This window comes from Colletotrichum godetiae (assembly GCF_030913485.1).
Source record: "Colletotrichum godetiae strain CBS 193.32 chromosome Unknown BDP55scaffold_72, whole genome shotgun sequence".
Classification (NCBI taxonomy): Eukaryota; Fungi; Ascomycota; class Sordariomycetes; order Glomerellales; family Glomerellaceae; genus Colletotrichum; species Colletotrichum godetiae.
This window is the reverse complement of record NW_026851320.1, coordinates 44,771-63,234: the sequence shown is the minus strand read 5'-3', so window position 1 is coordinate 63,234 and position 18,464 is coordinate 44,771. Positions and strand designations below refer to the sequence as shown.

At 50.4% G+C, this 18,464-nt stretch overlaps 5 protein-coding genes across 5 annotated transcripts; 1 reads left to right on the top strand and 4 right to left on the bottom strand.

The window, feature by feature from the left end:
• Positions 1-7,402: 7,402 nt before the first annotated feature.
• BDP55DRAFT_682309 (uncharacterized protein) lies at positions 7,403-8,409 on the bottom strand. The gene is made up of 2 exons (XM_060576262.1): positions 8,060-8,409; positions 7,403-8,014 (listed from the first exon to the last, which is right to left on the bottom strand). The coding sequence occupies exons 1-2, from the start codon at positions 8,264-8,266 to the stop codon at positions 7,727-7,729; spliced, it is 495 nt and encodes a 164-aa protein (XP_060423273.1). The 5' UTR covers positions 8,267-8,409; the 3' UTR covers positions 7,403-7,726.
• Positions 8,410-9,694: 1,285 nt separating this feature from the next.
• On the bottom strand, positions 9,695-12,012 carry BDP55DRAFT_682304 (uncharacterized protein). Its single transcript, XM_060576261.1, has 2 exons — positions 11,391-12,012; positions 9,695-11,340 (listed from the first exon to the last, which is right to left on the bottom strand). The coding sequence occupies exons 1-2, from the start codon at positions 11,743-11,745 to the stop codon at positions 10,022-10,024; spliced, it is 1,674 nt and encodes a 557-aa protein (XP_060423272.1). The 5' UTR covers positions 11,746-12,012; the 3' UTR covers positions 9,695-10,021.
• Positions 12,013-12,103: 91 nt separating this feature from the next.
• On the top strand, positions 12,104-13,364 carry BDP55DRAFT_593994 (uncharacterized protein). Its single transcript, XM_060570957.1, has one exon. The coding sequence runs from the start codon at positions 12,224-12,226 to the stop codon at positions 12,884-12,886; it is 663 nt and encodes a 220-aa protein (XP_060423271.1). The 5' UTR covers positions 12,104-12,223; the 3' UTR covers positions 12,887-13,364.
• Positions 13,357-14,210, bottom strand: BDP55DRAFT_682295 (uncharacterized protein). Its single transcript, XM_060576260.1, has 2 exons — positions 13,786-14,210; positions 13,357-13,742 (listed from the first exon to the last, which is right to left on the bottom strand). Exons 1-2 carry the CDS (start codon positions 14,092-14,094, stop codon positions 13,506-13,508), a joined length of 546 nt encoding a protein of 181 aa, XP_060423270.1. The 5' UTR covers positions 14,095-14,210; the 3' UTR covers positions 13,357-13,505.
• Positions 14,211-15,568: 1,358 nt separating this feature from the next.
• BDP55DRAFT_565027 (C2H2 finger domain-containing protein) lies at positions 15,569-17,982 on the bottom strand (the record flags this gene model as incomplete). Its single annotated transcript, XM_060570385.1, has 5 exons — positions 15,569-16,515; positions 16,570-16,946; positions 17,000-17,322; positions 17,371-17,605; positions 17,663-17,982. The coding sequence occupies 5 exons, from the start codon at positions 17,980-17,982 to the stop codon at positions 15,569-15,571; spliced, it is 2,202 nt and encodes a 733-aa protein (XP_060423269.1).
• Positions 17,983-18,464: the final 482 nt, after the last annotated feature.

The window sequence follows — 18,464 nt, the reverse complement described above, 5'->3', positions numbered from 1 at the left end:
CGACGAGTGCGAATGCGGCCGCGGGAGACAGACGGCGCAGCACATCATTCTCGAATGCCGAAACTGGATAGACGAACGACACCGGATGTGGGCAGGCAAGCGACCATGCGCGGACATCAAGCGCATTCTCTGTAACCCGTCAATGGCAGTACAAGCAGCCAAGATGATCTTGAGGACGGGACTCCTGAAGCAATTCCGGGCGGTCCCATCCACAGTACTCAAATACACATAGCGAAGACGAGTGATAAATAGTAAACAGAAGGACAGGAGGGCCAGGAGAGGCTTGACAAGTACATAGACATAGAGCGAGTAGAAAAGGCTGTTAGTAGAGGGGTAACCACATCCGAGCAGGAGGTAGACAGTTCTGACAGGAACGACTTATTTGCAGCAAGACATTTCCTGTCGGAACTGGAAGCCTCCTGGGAAGCAAGAAGTGGGAACACCTATATTTATGGTTGTACGCTGCATAGCTGCCGATTAGGGCGGCTGGGTCAGTCTATGAATAAATCAATCAATCAATCAATCAATCAAACTCCTGAATGCCAGAAGTTGCTCTCTGTGCTTCGTCCTAGGAGTTTTCATGTCCTGGGAGGTTGCATGTCCCGGAACACCCTTAAGTGCCAGAAGCTGCTCTCTCCATACTTCGTTCTAGGAAGTGGCACACTTTGGCTGCCGCAGCTCAATACTCATTGCGCCTTTTAGGTATATATTCATAACAGCTACAATGTTCATGACAGGTTTCCAGAAAGCGTACTGGTATGAGAAAAGCAGCAAATGTGAGGGTCACGGCTCTAGAGAGAGCAGGTTCAAAGCAATAGATGGATTATGATGACCCGTAGGGTCAGGTCTAGATACAAGACGTAACGCGAAGAAGAGGAAGGAGAGATCGCGCTGTGCGAGCGGCGCGTCGCCGCAATAAAAAGGGGTCATGGCGAAGCCATGACTCGCGATACCCTTGACACCACCCTGGCACGCGATCCCGTGACACAGGTACAAAAGGCATACTAGTACAAGATAGCGTCTGTGAAGGGCTAGGCCTAGAGTTTAGTTCAACAGATAGGTAGCTCAATTAAGTTTATCTAAAGCTAAGGAGAGGAAGGAAAAGGAAGAGAACTATCAAGTAGGGCGCCACGTAGATAGTTAAGCTATCAAGCAGTCACGCCGGGCAGAATGCCAGGGTAGTCGCCAGGGGGTCGCCGGACGTTCGGCCAAGGCAAAGCCTAGCTACGTTCAGGGCTCAGCCTGTTACAATACCCCCCCCTCCTCGACGCACTTTCGCCGTATCCTCTACTGGAAATCAGGGTCCCCGTCAGACGCAAGAATGCTCCCCCAACGGGTCTCGAAAGCGTCTAGGGCTTCTATATCTTACACCGCGTCGACTGGTTCCCAAGTAGGTTACGCATAGCCCACCCACTTAACCAACGCCTCTCTACGACATCCCCTACCTATTCATCGCCAACAGGCCGCCAATATCTTCTCAACAGCCCATTCCACACCCTCAGCATCGTCTAGTATAGGTACTAGTTAGGCGTCGTCTCGATCCTATCCCGGCAGCGGATCGCTAGCTACTCAGCAGAGGATATCCATATAGAACCTTAGGTAGATTCCGCCTAGGACGTCCAATTCTACTACCAGCAGGGAAACCACCTTAGTCACGGTATACTTCTAATGCAACCAGTCTAGCTTCTTAGATAGTCTTAGCGAGCGGTAGTTAGCCATAGAGAGCCAAACACAGTCTCCAACCTCGAACCTTTCGGCAGCCGTTCGCCACTAGTTCGCTAAGTCTTCCTACCTCTATTATACAGTAGCTATAGTAGCCTATACGAAGTCTATAGCATCCTTAAGCCTTTATACCAAATCCTCTACAGCAGCCTCTCGGTTATCAGTCGCCGGTATTTCGTCTTCCTTAACTAGTATAAGGTCTACGTTCCATCCGTACTCTAAGAAGAATAGAGAGACTCTAATCATCAAGTTAAACCGGTTATTCAAGGCTAGCTACGTAGTAGGCAGCCATTTTCCCTAATCTCCTTATAAATAGCATACGTAAGCCCAGAGGAAGGCTTAGATCTCCTAGTTAAATCTTTCGGTCCCGCCATCTATCTAGGGGTAGTAGGCGGTACTCAAGCAGCGTTCAATACCCAATAGCCAGCAAAACGCTATCTAGAAGCGGCTTATCTAGTTACTTCCCCTATTACTAACGATAAAGCAGGGGATACTATAGAACCTTATGTAGCACTATAAGAAGCGCTCTACGCATACCTCTACTTCCATAAATTCCATCTCTTCGAGGGTAACAGACTTACCGAGTCTATCTATAATTACCTATAAGTAGCGCACTCCTCAGGGGCCGCTCGGCAGCAGATCGGTAATAAAGTCCATAGACAAGTCAGTCCGTAATCACTAGGGAATAGGCAGTAGTTTCAAGAATCCCTTCTTTAATTATCGCTATATATACCCTCTCCTATAGACGTTACAGTTTCGTATAAAACGTCTAACAGCTTATAATAGCCCAGGCTAGAAGAACCATCAGCTAACAATACTAAGAGTATCGTTACAACTAAGATAGCCTATAGTAGGAGAGTCGTAAGACTATTAAATTATCTTTATACAAAGTATATTCGTCTCATCGCTAGGGTCTCGCCTACCTAGTACCTATATACAGTCGCGGAATAGGAGTCGGTTTGTAGTATCTATAGAGTACTCTCCAATCTATACTTTTAGACCTAGTAAAGGGGGAAAGGCTCTCTCCCAGTAAGCGATAGCTTAGAAAGCCTATAGGTAGGTATCGTCTTACGCTAGCGTCTCGTCCTAAAGCTCCTAGAGCTCGGGGTGTTCTTCAAAGACGACTATACGCAGTAGAGGGTCCTAGGTAGTCCAGGCTACTCGGGACCGGTTCGCCATACCCTCGCCGCTCCTAAAGGCAGAGGTCGGGATTACTTAGACTACCCAACCTAGCTCCCTCTCATCCTCCCATCCCTTTAGCGCATCCTGTTCTCAGCAGGATAACGCATCCGGAACTACAGCCTCTCGCCCAGGTCGGTATTCCAAGTAGAACTCGTATTAAGCAAGTTCTTCAGCCCATCTACTTTATCGTTCCGTTAACTTCTACTTCTTTATAAAGTACTCTAAGCTCTTATAGTCTATAAGGACCTTAAACAAGCCTACACTCCGTAGTTCAGCCCTCTAGGCACGCAGGTAGCTAAGTATAGCTAGTAACTCCTTATCGTAAATAGGGTAATTATACTTAGCAGGGGTCAACTTCTACAAGTAGTAAGCAACAGCCTAGCGTCTCCCTAATAAATCCTCTTAGGTTAGCACGCCCCCTAGGGTATACCCAGAGCAGTCGGCCTTAACAGAAGTCTTCCCTTTAGGATCGAACTACCATAGTATCAGGGCCTTACTAAACATCGACTTCAGTTACTAAAAGGCCTCCTCCTATAACTTCCCCCAGTAGAATACAGCGGTCTTCTTCGTAAGTTCGGTAAGTAGGCAGACAATCTCAGCAAAGTTCGGTATAAATACTCAGTAGTAGTTAGCAAATCCCAGGAAACTCCTTACCCCTTTTACAGTCTCCGGGGCCTACTATTCCACAATAGCTCTTAACTTCTCAAGATCACATAAGATACCCTACCCAGCAGTAACCATAAAGCCAACGTACTTAACTATCTTAACAGAGACTTCGCACTTAGTAAGGTCGAGGTTTAGACCGGCCGCCGAGAGGGCGGCGAGTACGCAGCGAACCTTCTCCTCATACTCCTCTTTCAAGCCACTAGTATATACCAAGACGTCGTCGATATAAGTAGTAACAAAATCGTTAAGGAATTCCTATAGGGTACTATTAACGTAGCGTTAAAAAGTCGCAGGTACGCCTATAAAGCCGAAGGGGTAGACTAGCTACTCAAACAGCCTGTACTAGGTACGGAACGCTATCTTAAGCTCGTCTCCTTCTTTTATTCGTAGCTTATAGAAGGCAGCCACCACGTCGAGTTTAGTATACCATTTAGCAACGCTAACTCAGCAAAGGGTCTCCGAGATTAGGGGGAGAGGGTAGCGATCCTTCTTCGTAATAGCGTTCAAAGCCTAGTAGTCTATACAGAACCGTATTCCCCTACCTAGCTTTCGTACAAACAAGACTAGCGCTAAGGCAAAGGAGCTACTTACTCTAATAAATCCCTTATCTAAGAAGTCCTGCAACGTCTTCTTCAGCACCAGGAGCTCTTCTTACAACATACTATATAACAGCCCCCAAGGCAGTAGCGATTCACGACCGTCCGGTCCCTATTCAATAGGGATCTCGTAGTCTATACCTAGCCGATAGGGTAGTAACGGGTACGCTTTCTAGGGGTCGAAGAGTACTCCGAATTCCTCTAAGACATCCTTCGGGACCCAGTCGGCAGGGTCTACCTTCTTCTTAGGCTAGAGCGCCCGGTCAATATCAGCAATGCTAATAGCTCAGATATACTCGATTACCCGGTATCCCCAGGCTATTCGCCAGCAGACCGCCCTAAATCCAGCAGCCTCTAGGAATCTTCCAGACCGAATTTCCCTAATCCTCTCGGGTTCCTCCTATCCAGCCATGTAGATAGTCACCCCTCCTTTCCCATAGAATAGTCGTTCCTTCGCCAGGTTATAGACGATACGGTTCGCCTTAAACCAGGGGTTACCTAGAAAGATATCCTAGTCTAGGCCCTTAACTACGTAGGCGTAAATCTTCTATACGTAGCCACTTAACTCTAGAGTAAATACCACTACGCCAAGGGCTAGGACTCCCCCTACTTAGCTAGTAAATCCACTAAATATCCTTAGCAAACGGTCGACGTACAGTAGGCAAAGACGTCAGGCGAAGTTAGCGTCTACCATCGCATAGGTATCACATCCAGAGTCGACAAGTGCTTAGGTAACGAATCCTTTATTTACCCTAACGTTTATAACTACTAATAGGCTACTTTAGTACTTCTTAGCCTCTTGCTACCCTTCTATCTCTTCCCTAGTTGCCTCTAGTACCCGCTTTCGCACCAAAGCTATTCTTTTCCTAACGCATCGTCGGTATAGTACTCAGTAGACAAGTTTTCGCTAGAGCTTCGCTCGACCGTCGCTCCATCCTTTCTAACTTTAGCAATAGATACCTTAGTCTTCTTAGCCTTCTTTCTACTCTTCAGGTAGTTCCTCCTAATATATCCCTTCTTATTATACCCGTAACATCGGCAGGTATCCTCGTCACTCGAACTACTACTAGTTTCAGTCGTCGGCTTAGTAGTCGCTCTAACTTTAACAGCTCCAGTCATCTTGATATCACCATCAGCGTCTCGGCAGGAAGTCGGCGCCTGTAACGGGCTGGCCCCTTGTGGGGCGTATGCAGGCAACTAACTACATCGGCCGTCAGCGCGTCGCGCGCAACCATTGGGCTATGCCGCAAAAGGTTCGAGAATGTCAGATCGGCAATCTGACCTCTAGTTGCAACTCATAGAGGGTTGTGCACCCGCGCACCGCCCAGCCCACTGGCCGAGATGTAAACGAGGCCTATTACAGGCCTAGCCTGTTACAGCGCCTTCTCGTAACGTAATCAGGGGCCGGTCTAGGTTCGTTCAAGCTTCCAGGCTACTTCCTATACACAAGATAACCACTCAGGGTAGGTATCCGGTAGTAATACAGTAATAAGGTAGTCCCGAAGTCAAGGCAAAAGGGACTATTCAAGTAGGTTAATCTATACAGTATCAGGCCAGGCGGCACCGCCTACATCGGCAAGGGTTCGCTCGAACTTCAGAAGGAAGGTCATCAGAGACTCGTTATCTTTCTATCGCATTATATAGATTGCAGAAGCAGCCCGGGGCTAAATATTAGGGTCCTTATAAGTTCGGTCGAGGTACGCCATAAAGTCGCTAGGGTCTCGCCGACCTCCCGCCCCCCCTAGGGCGTAGAACGTAGCCACAACTTGTTATAGGTTAACGTCCAGGCACGAATTAATAAGATACCAGACTTCCGCATCACTTTAGTAGAACGCACGATCGTATTCGATCTTATCCCTCATCTACTATACCCAAGCAAGGTACTCACGCCTCTTACCCAAGAACTTCGGTAGGTTTGTAAGTAGCTTCCGCCTCGGCAGCTCCCCGCCCACTGTTCGGTAGGCAGTCGCCGTAGCCTCCGGGGCATTTCCTTACGGAGATAACGGCCCCGTTCCGGATCTCCCGGCGAAGCTACTAGGCAGCGTTTCGCCACCGCTTCGCCGCTCGAGCTCTACTATAAGCTCAGCGATCCGCGCGTAAAGTAGTACCATAGCTTCCTATATCAGCGTCTCTAGAGACGCCCGCTAGCCACCACTACCACTTTAGTCCTCCATCGCTAATTCGCCAGCGAAGACTAACCAGGTCATAAGACGGAGCTTTAGATATATAAAGGGCTAGGCCTAGAGTTTAGTTCAACAGATAGGTAGCTCAATTAAGTTTATCTAAAGCTAAGGAGAAGAAGGAAAAGGAAGAGAACTATCAAGTAGGGCGCCACGTAGATAGTTAAGCTATCAGGCGGTCACGCCGGGCAGAATACCGGGGTGGTCGCCGGGGGGTCGCCGGACGTTCGGCCAAGGCAAAGCCTGGCCACGTTCAGGGCTCAGCCTGTTACACGTCCCAGCACGAGATGCGATATGCTATAGGGCCTGCTCCTTCTAAGAACCCCCCCGCAACCAAACTATAAATAAACTCACAAGAGTGCGGTTGTTCCATAAATATTAAGCTCCCAAATTGTGTTATCCGAATTAACTCCAAAAGTAGCTTGTTCTAAAACGAGCGTGGCAGAACGAGCGTGGCAGAACGGGTGTGCTAGAACGGGTGTGCTAGAACAGGTGTGCCAAAACGAGCGTGGCAGAACAGGTGTGCTAGAACGGGTGTGCTAAAACGGGTGTGCTAAAACGAGCGTGGCAGAACGGGTGTGCTAAAACGGGTGTGCTAAAACGAGCGTGGCAGAACGGGTGTGCTAAAACGGGTGTGCTAAAACGGGTGTGCTAAAACGAGCGTGGCAGAACGGGTGTGCTAAAACGAGCGTGCCAGAACGGGTGTGCTAGAACGGGTGTGCTAAAACGAGCGTGGCAGAACGGGTGTGCTAAAACGGGTGTGCTAAAACGGGTGTGCTAAACGGGTGTGCTAAAACGGGTGTGCTAAAACGGATGTCCTAAAACGGATGTCCTAAAACGGGTATCTCAGGATAATCAGCTTCTGGAGCTCTCGGTGCCGAAACGTCGTCAAATGAGCAGAAAACAAGGCGAAAACAGAACGCAGCCCAATTTGGCTTTTGGGTTGCAGGGTGGCCTATATTGGCTGTAATCAACTGGTGGGCCTCGCTTCGACAGCAGAACCATGCAATAATATCCCGGCTTGGGCCGGTGCCTTCCCAAGGAGCTGTCCCCGGCAGGCACATGCAGAAAAACCTCCGATTTTGCATCTAGGCCCAGACCGGCTCTCTCCCAGGCGATAGTTGTTCTATCTCGCTGCTGCGCTGGACTACTGGGTTATTCAAGTCGAGCCCTGTTTCTTCACGCAAACAAGAGACAGCTTTTCCATAATTTAGATTGAACACCATGTTTTGAAAACTACATCGTTAAATGTAAAAATCACATTGTCGGGCTTTTGAAACCCCAGATGGAAAAGTCCGCTTAGGAGATTTTTCGGCGGCGACTGATTGCAGAAGCGCCTTCACTATGGGGAATCAAGTTTGCTATTACATAACTATCGCTTTACGAGCTACCATTCTTCATACTGTGTGTTGTATCTTCATGAGTTCTTGCCCCTACCTCCATTAGGTCGCCGCATGGATCTTCCTCAATATAGTGTGTCTGTACCTGGACCTTACGACTGTCTACTTTTGGCATTCTATCTTCAGGGCCATGTTGGGCGTCATCTTTTTCAGCGGCGACCCCACTGAGTCTACGCGTCGTAGATGAGGGGCGGTTGGTCGGGACACGGTTTCGTCTACTTGCAAAGTCTGGAGGAGTTCTCATCACAGGGACAGGGTACGTTCTTTCCTTCGAGCTGTCAGCCTTGAGCGGTTGCTCCACAACTGTACTTACCATCTCCGCCTTGGTCTTCGGCCACGATGGCTCATTCGAGGAAGTATACTCATAGTATTTATGCATACGACGGACTTGAATGTATACGTCTGCGCCGTATCGTTGCCTGATTTGGTCACATCGCGATAATAAATTCTTCGCTGCTTTGGCAAAATTTTCGTTAGTCCTGTCTCTCTTTTTGGGGTGGCGTTCATCCAGAGGAGCCATTGTTGCCTGTCGAAGCCTGTGCTGCGATGGATTAAGGGAATGGGTATTGCCGGGAGGTCTGTACTTATACCTTGTTTACACCCAATATGGACAATGGGACAACAAACTTGGCATTTTGGATGCGTTGGGTGCCAAAATGGCTATGCACAGCCGATCTTTGCATTTCGCCGGATTACGGCCAGGGCAGTCGTCATTTTTGACCACCTTGGACGCACCCAGAGACCGAACAGAGGGAGAGCCAAAATGGCCATGATCTATTTTAAGTTTCTTCTCGAAGCTTCTGTGGGCGTTGGTGTCGAGGACGTGTCGACCCACATATTCTGCCTGAAAGATGCCAAGTGACGCACTCCTCAAGCTTTGGTCACTACCCCCAGTGGATTCGTCCAGTGCTACTAGTCTGGGATTGCTGCCGATAGGGTACGCCATGGTGTCACTTTCTTCCTTTGCTGATCCGGAATCATGGGCTCAGGGGTCAGCGAACAGAGATTCATCCCATTCTTTACACTCTTCTCTCTTTTCGCACGGACGTCTGACATCTTGGCATCAGCACAGTTCGATCTAGCACTGCGGTACCGACCCATAGAAACGTCTCACCGACAAGGGGGGCTCCATTACATGATTTGGAGCAAACATTGGCTTTTGCGTCATCAACGCCAGGGGTCTTGAGTGGGTTGAAGGGCCCGTTCTGGATTACTCAATCTCTGTTGAGGGGATGGAGAGCATGGTTATGTATGCGGTCTGTTCTAAGCTGACGTATATCGTGTTTGCGATGTATATGTGGAGGTCAGGGTGATACTATGGGTTACCTAAAGCCAGGGTAAAAATGAACGAAAGACTAAGATTGACACAAGAGGTCCTATGGTTTAGCCAGGCACTCACTCAGGTGACAAAAGACACCGCCGGTCGTCAAATTGGCTATCTATAGCTTCATCAAATTGAGCATGATAGGAGCGTGAAGGTACCAGAAAAAGTCGCTTTTCTGATAAAAAAACCCCAGAAATATTTTACAGGGGGGTTTTTTTTTTTTTTTTTTTTTTTTTTTTGAAAAGAAATTTCTTTCTTCTTTCCCTGATCTTGTGATGGTGGCGTTCTAGTGAGCCCCTCAGAAAACCGGCGGTGTTTTCTATAGCGACGCGGAGGGTTGCGCCAGCAGACCTTCGTACGCATTGCTCGTCATGAGACTAGCTACGTACGCAGAAATTTGCTTAAGAATGGCTGCGTACGTAGAGTCTGCTTAAGCAACTTCGCCAAGGCTTAGGTCTGGAGCAAAGGACAGCCGTAATTTGCTCCCCAAATCTCTAAAAAATTGCGATGGCTGCCTAATCTAGACGAATTATGCCACTTAGCTGGGATTGCTGGCGATAGGGCATGCATGGCATCGCTTCCTCCTTTCTGGTCCTGGCATCACCAAAGAGGGTAGCTAGAACACGGACATGAATAAACACATCGTAGCATTTGATATGTACAAGCTCCAGCCTGCCGTTTGGCTCAACAAGAGCTTGCAGTAAAGGGCTTTATGTACCACTGGGCAGTGCGCTAGCTATTATCTGTGCTAGCCATCCCATGCTAGCCATTTCCTGTGCTAGCCATTTCGTGCTAGCCACTCTCTGTGCTAGCTATCCCATGCTAGCCATTCTCTGTGCTAGCCACCCCATGCTAGCCATTCCCTGTGCTAGCCATTTCGTGCTAGCTACTCTCTGTGCTAGCCATCCCATGCTAGCCATTTCCTGTGCTAGCTACTCAGCGATGACCCATTTACGCTGAGTCCCATGTAAACTCAACGTGAAGCACATCAATTCCTCCAACTTGCAACTTGAATCCTATGTCTTCTTCACCTTTTATCGGCGCTACCTTTAAATCGTCTATACACGATAATTCCTCAACAGCGAAACTTTGAAAAGCAGTAGGCGCCTCAGCTGCTGATGTGAGAGATATTGTACCCATAAATTCTCGATCAAAGTCGAAAACTACCGTTAACTGACTGCAAAGGAAGTGAATACTTCGGACATCCGTGAGAATTCTATAGGAAATCGGAAGATCATCAGGGGATATCTTCAAAGAAATCTCTGATTCCGTTGTCAACAAGTCGTGGCTAACCGATGGCAGACCCACCCGAGTCTCTGTTCTCCCTGTTCCTAGATTCGACATGCCGATAGGGATAACGACTGAGCTAGGGACTGAAGAGAGTGGCAGACATGCCCTTGATTCTAACGGAGCTGATAAGGCATTTCCCTTGTTTATTGTAAACCTTCTTATCATACTCTGAAGCTCTTGAGTCATGCCACTAATAATCTGTCGCCAGGCTTTGACCTGCTTCTCGGTCATCCAATCCACGGCTGGCACGGTCCATTTTGGGTATATTCGTTGGTGAGAGAGGGATACGTGGAATCGTCCATGTCGTTGAATAAGTAAGTCACAAAGAAAACAAGCAGATTTACTGCAACCGATGAACCGAGGGGCTAGTGCACATGGAGCACGCTCGTAATGAAATATGAGCTGTACCTCCGCGTGGACAAAGCAAAGGCCTGTCGCCCCTTTTGGCAGAATGGGTGGCGGGGAAAGGACGGGCTCGAGAGTGATATGTTGGAACATGTTGCGATAGCCCCTTTTCATCACCAATTTAGCTAGGTCCTTGCACAAGTTGAAATATCTAGCAATTTTGTCGATCTGGGCAATGACCTTTCGTCCTGCTTCGGAGAACATGTTTAGCACAAGCTTGAGCTGCAACTCGAGAGATTTTCCGTCTGTGCTGGTGGATGCGTCGGCGCATAGTTGGACTACAGCTTTGACGCGTTTGCTCAAGTCGGGACCGACTTGCTTTGATTCCAACGGCTCCAAAGCCTCCATGATACGATTCAACTTCAGACGGATCGTGTCAGGTATGCTTCCTTGTAGTATAGGAAGTAGCGATGTCTTCATGCGGTGGCGCAGCGATGTCCTGTTCTTTCTCTGCTTCGCAGTCCAATGGAATGGTGCAGGGTACCAGGGTGGCATCAGCCTTTGTAGTATTCGACCTTCACTAATTGCAAGTACTTTAGTAAAGAGTTGATTTTGTAGGACATTTTTGTCTGAGACTTTTTAAGTCAGCCACTGCCGAGATTTGAATAACAATGGCCCAAGTTACCTTTACTTGCGCAGTCCTCTAGAACCTGAAGCAGTCCCCGTATATTTTCGACTTCTCGTGTATACCGCAGCTCGTTACGAGTGAGCCGCACGAGAAGCCCTTGCTGGTTTGGCTGCTCTTCAATGCAAACTGCCGCAATCTCCGAAAACCCTTCACAACCATGAGCAACGAAAGCAACATGGTCGGCCAGTTGCATTTCGTCTTCGAATCGCAGAATATAGCCAGAGGCTTTGGAGTCCCCCTGGTATTGCTGTCGATAATTGACTTCCTGGCGAGGCGTTTGCCTCAACTTGGATAGCTGTAAAACGGCCCGGTGAAATTGAACTTCATCGTCGACAGTCCACAATACAGGCATTTGGAGTGTTTGTTCTAAGTCATAGAATCAGGGGTACAGACGAATTTACAGAAAATCCGTCTCCATTTGGGCGGGGAAGCTTTGTAGTTAGCTACAATGAACTTGATGCCAACAGCGACAGGGGGCTGAGGTCAGGTTGCAATCATTATGCAGATTGATGCAGGCCTAATGCAGGAGGCCAGCTAACCAATGCGTGAATCGGCGAGGGGTAAAACAAATCAAAGCCGAAAAGGAACTTCCTGCTGTAATGGCCGACCGAAACCAAACGAGTGGCTGCATTTTGTCCACGTCGCAGTCCGTTGCCAACCCGTGGAGCCAGTCAATTGGCTAGGATAACGTAGGCACCGGCGCACGCGATGCGGCTGATCGCCTACGAGATGTTGGGTAATCCACCGGCGGTGTTGCATTAATTAACCCCAACGTCCGAACTTGATCAACGTCTGACCACTAAAAGAGGGATTCATTTCACATCACCATCATGAGTGCTACAACCCAATCCAGGCCCCGTATCGTGGCCATCTCGTTAAAATATGAGTCCTCTCTTGACGAGACATACGCAAGCTTGTTCACTCAACTCCTTGAGAACGCAAGTGTCCAACGGGCCAAAAAGCCGGCCAGCGCCCTTGACCTCTTACAACAGCACCCGCCCCCCGCCGCCGTGCTCATTACGGACCAAGGCCTCACCGAAGGGCATCCCAACGTATGGGATGCCGTCATCACTTATGTTCGCCAGGGCGGAACCGCCATCGCTATGGGTCATTTCAGCAGCTTTGTCAAGCCCGACAATATCCGGCCCTTCTTCACAAAAGCCGGCTTAGACTGGGACAGTGGTGTCTACCACCGAACCACCGTCACGCTCAACCCACAGGTAGCAGGCAGCGCTGCGGCAAGACTTCCGGCTCGGTACAGCCAGAAGGCCCTGTTTCTAAAGGGAGTGCATCCGACTGCGGTCATGTACGGACCTGACCAGACCTCCGTCACCGAATCGCATGTCTTCCCTTCTGAGAGAGTTAGAGATTTGACGCAGGCTGCAATCTCTTTTGCGCAAGTTGGCAATGGCAAGATTGGATATGTCGGAGATGTGAACGTTGAAGAGGGAACGGACGCTGCTATTTTGGCCATGTGTGGTTTACTGGTCTAACTCAGCTGTATATCCTCTTGCACCGGTGGACAGTGTCACTGTGTGCGGCTGCCGCTCAGGCTCTGGCCGTGATAGTATCCTCATCAGCCATGCATTCGCAGCCGAAGCCTCTGCGACGTCCTTGTGGCTTTGGCTGCACCGCTTCGGATTTGTGCCCTGCTCGCAATGGTGCGGGGCGCAGAATATTGGGATCCCTGGTTTCATTGTCCTCGACATGCCTCACTTTCGAAGGGTCCACACACACAACTAATTAACTAGTGACCCCTTGTGCATCCCTCAAGGCATCCCTCAAGGCATCCCAAAGGCCATACCTGAAAGGGATCCCTGTACACCCCCGTATGCACCCCTCAAAGACATCCCCCAAAGGACATCCCCCAAAGGACATCCCTGAAAGGGATCCCTGTACACCCCCGTATGCACCCCTCAAAGACATCCCCCAAAGGGCATCCCCCAAAGGGCATCCCCCAAAGGGCATCCCCCCAAAGGGCATCCCCCAAAGGGCATCCCCCAAAGGACATCTTCTAAAGAGCATCCCCCAAATCAAGTTTAGGCTGGCAATATGCGACCTCATTAAAGGTGCCTCTTCAGTGGTAAATGGTTATAAATAATGTTTGTCTATTTAAGCGAGTGGTAGTGACTCATTCACGGCTGCCCCTTGTAGACCAATCACCCCTGCATTTGCGCCGACAAAACTGCTTGGCGTAGGGTTCCTAGGGTCCTCCTCACCTGCGCATGCCTTCAGTTTTTCGGCCCAGGGCGCAGATCTCACGGGGTCTAGGTGCGCCTTTGTTGTACGGCTTCTGCGACGGACAAAATTGGCTGGCGTCTTTCTCAGAGGCACAGGATAGATCCTTTCCTTTAAGGGGTTAGCGATAAAATTAACCAAGGCAGCCACCTACCATATCAGCTCTCGACATCGGCCACGACGGGTCCTCAGTAGAGCTATATTCATAATGTTTATGTTTCCTTCGTAATGTAATATAGACGTCCGTTTGGTAGCGATGGCTTATTTCATTGCATCGTCGCATAATGTTCTCTCTGACTTTTTCAAAGTTCTCGTTGGTTCTATCACGCTTCTTGAGCGGAAGTAAGTCAAGTTTGGGGGCATCCATGTTAGTGTTGAGACTGGAGACACAGAGGGTTGATACTACACTGTGTCGTCTACACTGGATATTTATACACCATCTAAACCATAGACTAGGAATCATCCGAAATTGAATTAGCTTTGGTGCACCGCACCCCGAAGCGCCCGCCTAGACCCCACTACTATGCCGAGCAACCCGCACCGAACTTCGGTGGGCGCTTCGGGGGGGCCACAGACGGGACGCTTCGGCGACTGGTGCCATTAAGCCACTCGGATGCGGAACCCTTTGACAGTAACATGGCCGGGGTGAGCGCTTCGGGGCGCCCACAGGTGGACCCGCAGACGCTTCGGTGCGGGTTACTGGCAGGGCGCCCGGATGAGGAACCCTTTAATAGTAGCATGGCCGGGGTGGGCGCTTCGGGGGCCACAGACGGGACGCTTCGGCGTGGGTTACTGGCAGTGCGTCCGGATGTGGAACCCTCTAATAGTAGCATGGCCGGGGTGGGCGCTTCGGGGGCCGATAGACGGGACGCTTCGGCCTGAGTTACTGGCAGTGCGTCCGGATGTGGAACCCTCTAATAGTAATATGACCGGGGTGGGCGCTTCGGGGGCCGATAGACGGGATGCTTCGGCCTGAGTTACTGGCAGTGCGTCCGGATGTGGAACCCTCTAATAGTAATATGACCGGGGTGGGCGCTTCGGGGGGCTGACAGACGGGACGCTTCGGCGTGGCTACTAGTCGGGTCCGCTCCCGATCAGCCTGCCCGAGCCGTCGCCAAGATAACTCCACAATCGGTGCCTGTTGTGCTGCCGTCAAAGGATCCCAACGCATTTCCAGCATTCCATAGCTGCAATGTATGCAATGAAAGCCGTCAAGGGAATGGCAGGCTTGGGTCACTGTATCCTTGAACGTCCTGGCACGTAGCTCGATAGATTCGAGCTGGGTCGCAATTAGCTAGGTCTTGAAAGTGCTTCAACGCATTAGCGACCATAAGTTAACAATACGTTATCTACAAGATCCAGGATAGAGGTGTTGAGGGCAATAACTTCTGTGTGTCTATCTCAACGTTCACGGTACATACTCTGTAGATCTAATCTAGGCCCGGCCCTCAGTTAGACCTCTATCTCTATAGCTATCTGTTTATGCTTCGCCTTTTGATCGTCTTTGCACCACTTGATCTCACATCCTGAGCGCAACCCCTTGGGAGGTCTGTACATGCCGTCTGAACGCATCCAGTGATCTGGTCGGTGCTGCCTGGTGCAGGGCCGGATTCCTTGACCGGCGATCTCAATGCTGTTTGTCAAATCCCCGGCCGGTGATGGGAACGCGAGGCCGATACCACAGTAGAGACAGCCTCAACCAATAAGTCGCTCCACTTGGCGCTCAAGAAATCCTCAGAGGGCGCGGCGTCGGTCGAGGTCTCACACTTGATACTGCCAGTGGAAGTGATATGATCTTCATTCTTGGCTACGAGTTGTCTTCAGGGCGGCGGTATAGGATTTCACCTTGGCTTACGCTCGTAGTTGCAGGTCACGGAGTCGTCCTAAGCTTTCCTTACCTGAATAGACTTTCTATATTTACAACGAGTTGAGCACGCTCAAGAAACAGTGCCGTGGGTCGTAAAGGCATGGTTTTGAAGGTGCATCTTGTGTTCAAGCGGCATCTTACACACCTTACACTCTGTCTTGTCATGGTCTTTCATCTTGGACAAGTGCTTACGTTTAAAGTGTCTAGTTAGGTCGTTGGATGAGTAGAACTCCTGGATGAGATCATCCACCCGAGGATCATTCGGGGGGAGGCTATGGGCCTGGCCAATGCATACAAAGCATCTTTTTGGCCTCTCTGTCGTATTTCTGGCGTAGATAGATAGCGTGGCAAGATAAAGGGGGCTGCCTTCTGAGCCATGGGAAGGCGGCGTAGAGGGCGAGTTCTTCGACAGAGGCCGAGGACGGCGCATGGTGCATCCTTCCTGGACAAGACAGTACACGGATACTGCGTCGATGGCGTTGTCTCTCCGTTGGTACTGGTCTTCGAGTGTGGCGATGAGCGGAGCAGTGAGCGCTATGACCAAGAGCTTTTGTGCCGGTCCCTGTGGACGACAGGTGTTCGCTACTGCAGGCTTGGTGAAACCATCGCCTCGTAATTGGCGCTCGATGTCGTCAACGGCCTGGTTGTCAGTCCATCCGTGTATGATACTCTGCTTGAGCTCTCTCCTTAGTCTCTGCTTTTCGTTATTTATCTCTCGTTTAGCATCCCTGTATGCTTTGGAGCCTCGAGGTAGTCGTCGAAGGGCCATCGTCAATCTTCGGATGGTAGGATGAGTGGCGATGGATGCAGACTGCTCTTGCGTGAGGTCAGTTGGGCGACGTTTGCTGATGGAGTGACCAATGCTGCCAGACTGCTTGATCAGCGCCTGTTGCGGCTTTTGGCCGCGCAGGATGCCCCAAAGGTCGGCGCCAATTTCACGTCCAAGATAGTGATGTCGAAACGGTTCGGAGCTGGCGTGACCCAAGACAAGGTTTCGGAGTGCCTCGCTGACATCGGCTATGGCTGGGGGTTAGCATAATTCACTGAGGGGGAGGGGGGCAGAACACAAACCGCTTTGATCAAACTCGTTCGCTGCGTTGTAGCGCAGGCTGTACAGTATGGTGGGGTATTCCAACCCAAGAAGCTCCCCGATTCTCTTGAACCAGGCACCCATCATAGCCTCGGAAATGGGTTCGTTAGTGGATAGTACATAGCCTGTGGTCGTTAAAATAGCGCGACGGAAAATGTAGGTGTCGTCTAAGTCCTCCCGCAGCGGCAAAGGCAACTCGAGCTCGCCGGGGCAAATGTCAAGCTTTTTCAGCTGATCCGGCGAGGTGAGGCTGGGTGCACGAAAGGCCCGGTGGCGAAAGAGGATGCCTAGAAGAAAGACGTGTGGGCTGAGCAGTAAGGAGGGATCAAACATAGTTTCGGGGATCGGGTAGGTGTTCCTAGAGACGCGTTAGGTCTTGTCATTTTCAGGACACCAGCGCCGGGTCCATACTGAGCTTTAGCTCCAAGGTATTCCTTTGTGAACTTTGGAGTGAATCGAATGAGAAGCTTATGCGGTCCGCCATCTGGATCTCTCGCCAGAACAACGCGTATGTCCCCGAAACGAAGCCTCGTAATAGCTTTCCGGCGAGCGCCGGCCGGAGCAACCAACAGGACAAAGAGCACAGCAAGGAGGCGCACTTCTCCCACCCCGAACATCTTCCGTGTTGTGCTTAGCGTTTCTTCAATGTGCTGCTTCAGTTGGTCGATTGTCATGATACGGTTGGCCCGCGCCTGGTCGTTCAGGCCGTGCTTCTTGGCCAGCTGTCCGATAACCTGATCCCGTCAGCAAAAGCGGATATGTCGCTCAAAACGCCTACGTACCGTGCGCATGCTGCGACCCAGCTTGGAAGCTATCCTCTCACCCATAGCCCTCTCAAACACAAGTCTAAAGATCTTCCAGTATGTTGCCAAAGAGCTTTTCTTCTTGATACCGCTCCTCTTCCTCCCGTCTTTGCCGACTTTCTGGCTGAGGTACCAGTCGAAGAAGTTTTTGAGGAGTGTGATCGAGAGCGTCTCGTAGCAACGCCGAGGGTGACGGTCAAGGACTTCGCAATATCTATAGTTCGGGGCGTTAGCTAGCGGCAAGGTCAAGGCAAGCCCACGTCATCCTTACAAGCGCCATTGCTCCTCAACGTTGTCTAGTAACGCCGTTGTCGAAGGGCTGTAATCTTGACATTCCCATTCGCTCTCGTTCATGTCCTCCACCGCCTTGCGCCAGTACTCGGGCGGGTGGAGATTCCCGCCAAACAGCTTGATCTGATCTTCGACGTCTTCGACGTCTGTCGCGTCGGTATCCGAGCCGTCTTCATCTTCGTTCATGTCAAAGACGTCCTCGTTGGCACTGGAGGTGTCCTCGCTGATATCGTCATCGCTAGGCGAAAAGGAATCGTCCGAGTCGGAGGCGTCCACAGGACGACGCTGGCGAGGTGGCATAGTGATGGAAGAGGTGCACGATTTGACGGGAGGGGGCAGATGCCGAGGCAAAGGGTTGAATGCTCCGCCGCGAGCGATCGTGGGAAAAAGACGGATGGAAAAGGATGCAGACAGGACGCATTGTTGGAGAGCAGCGGACGTGGCTTATGTACCCCCAGCGCGTAAGTCAGGTTGGGAACCGTGGTGGGAGCCATTCTTAACGGCGGCATGGAAGAATCAAAAGGTACTTTGGATAATACCCCGCGGTACATGCCCCACCTGGGACTGGGCCTTGAGCGCTGGGCGGGTCTGCACTCCTGGCTAAAAGCGGCGTCAGGTTTTTGGCTTTTGTCCCGCTGGATGTGGAGGCAGAACCTGCCGAAATGGGCGACGAAAAAGCCGTTTCATTCTTTAAGAGAGATATAGAATCTTTTTTCGAGCTGAATCCTATTAAGGTCGATCTCTTGCGCTCATAACGCCGAAATAAAAACCACTATATTCAT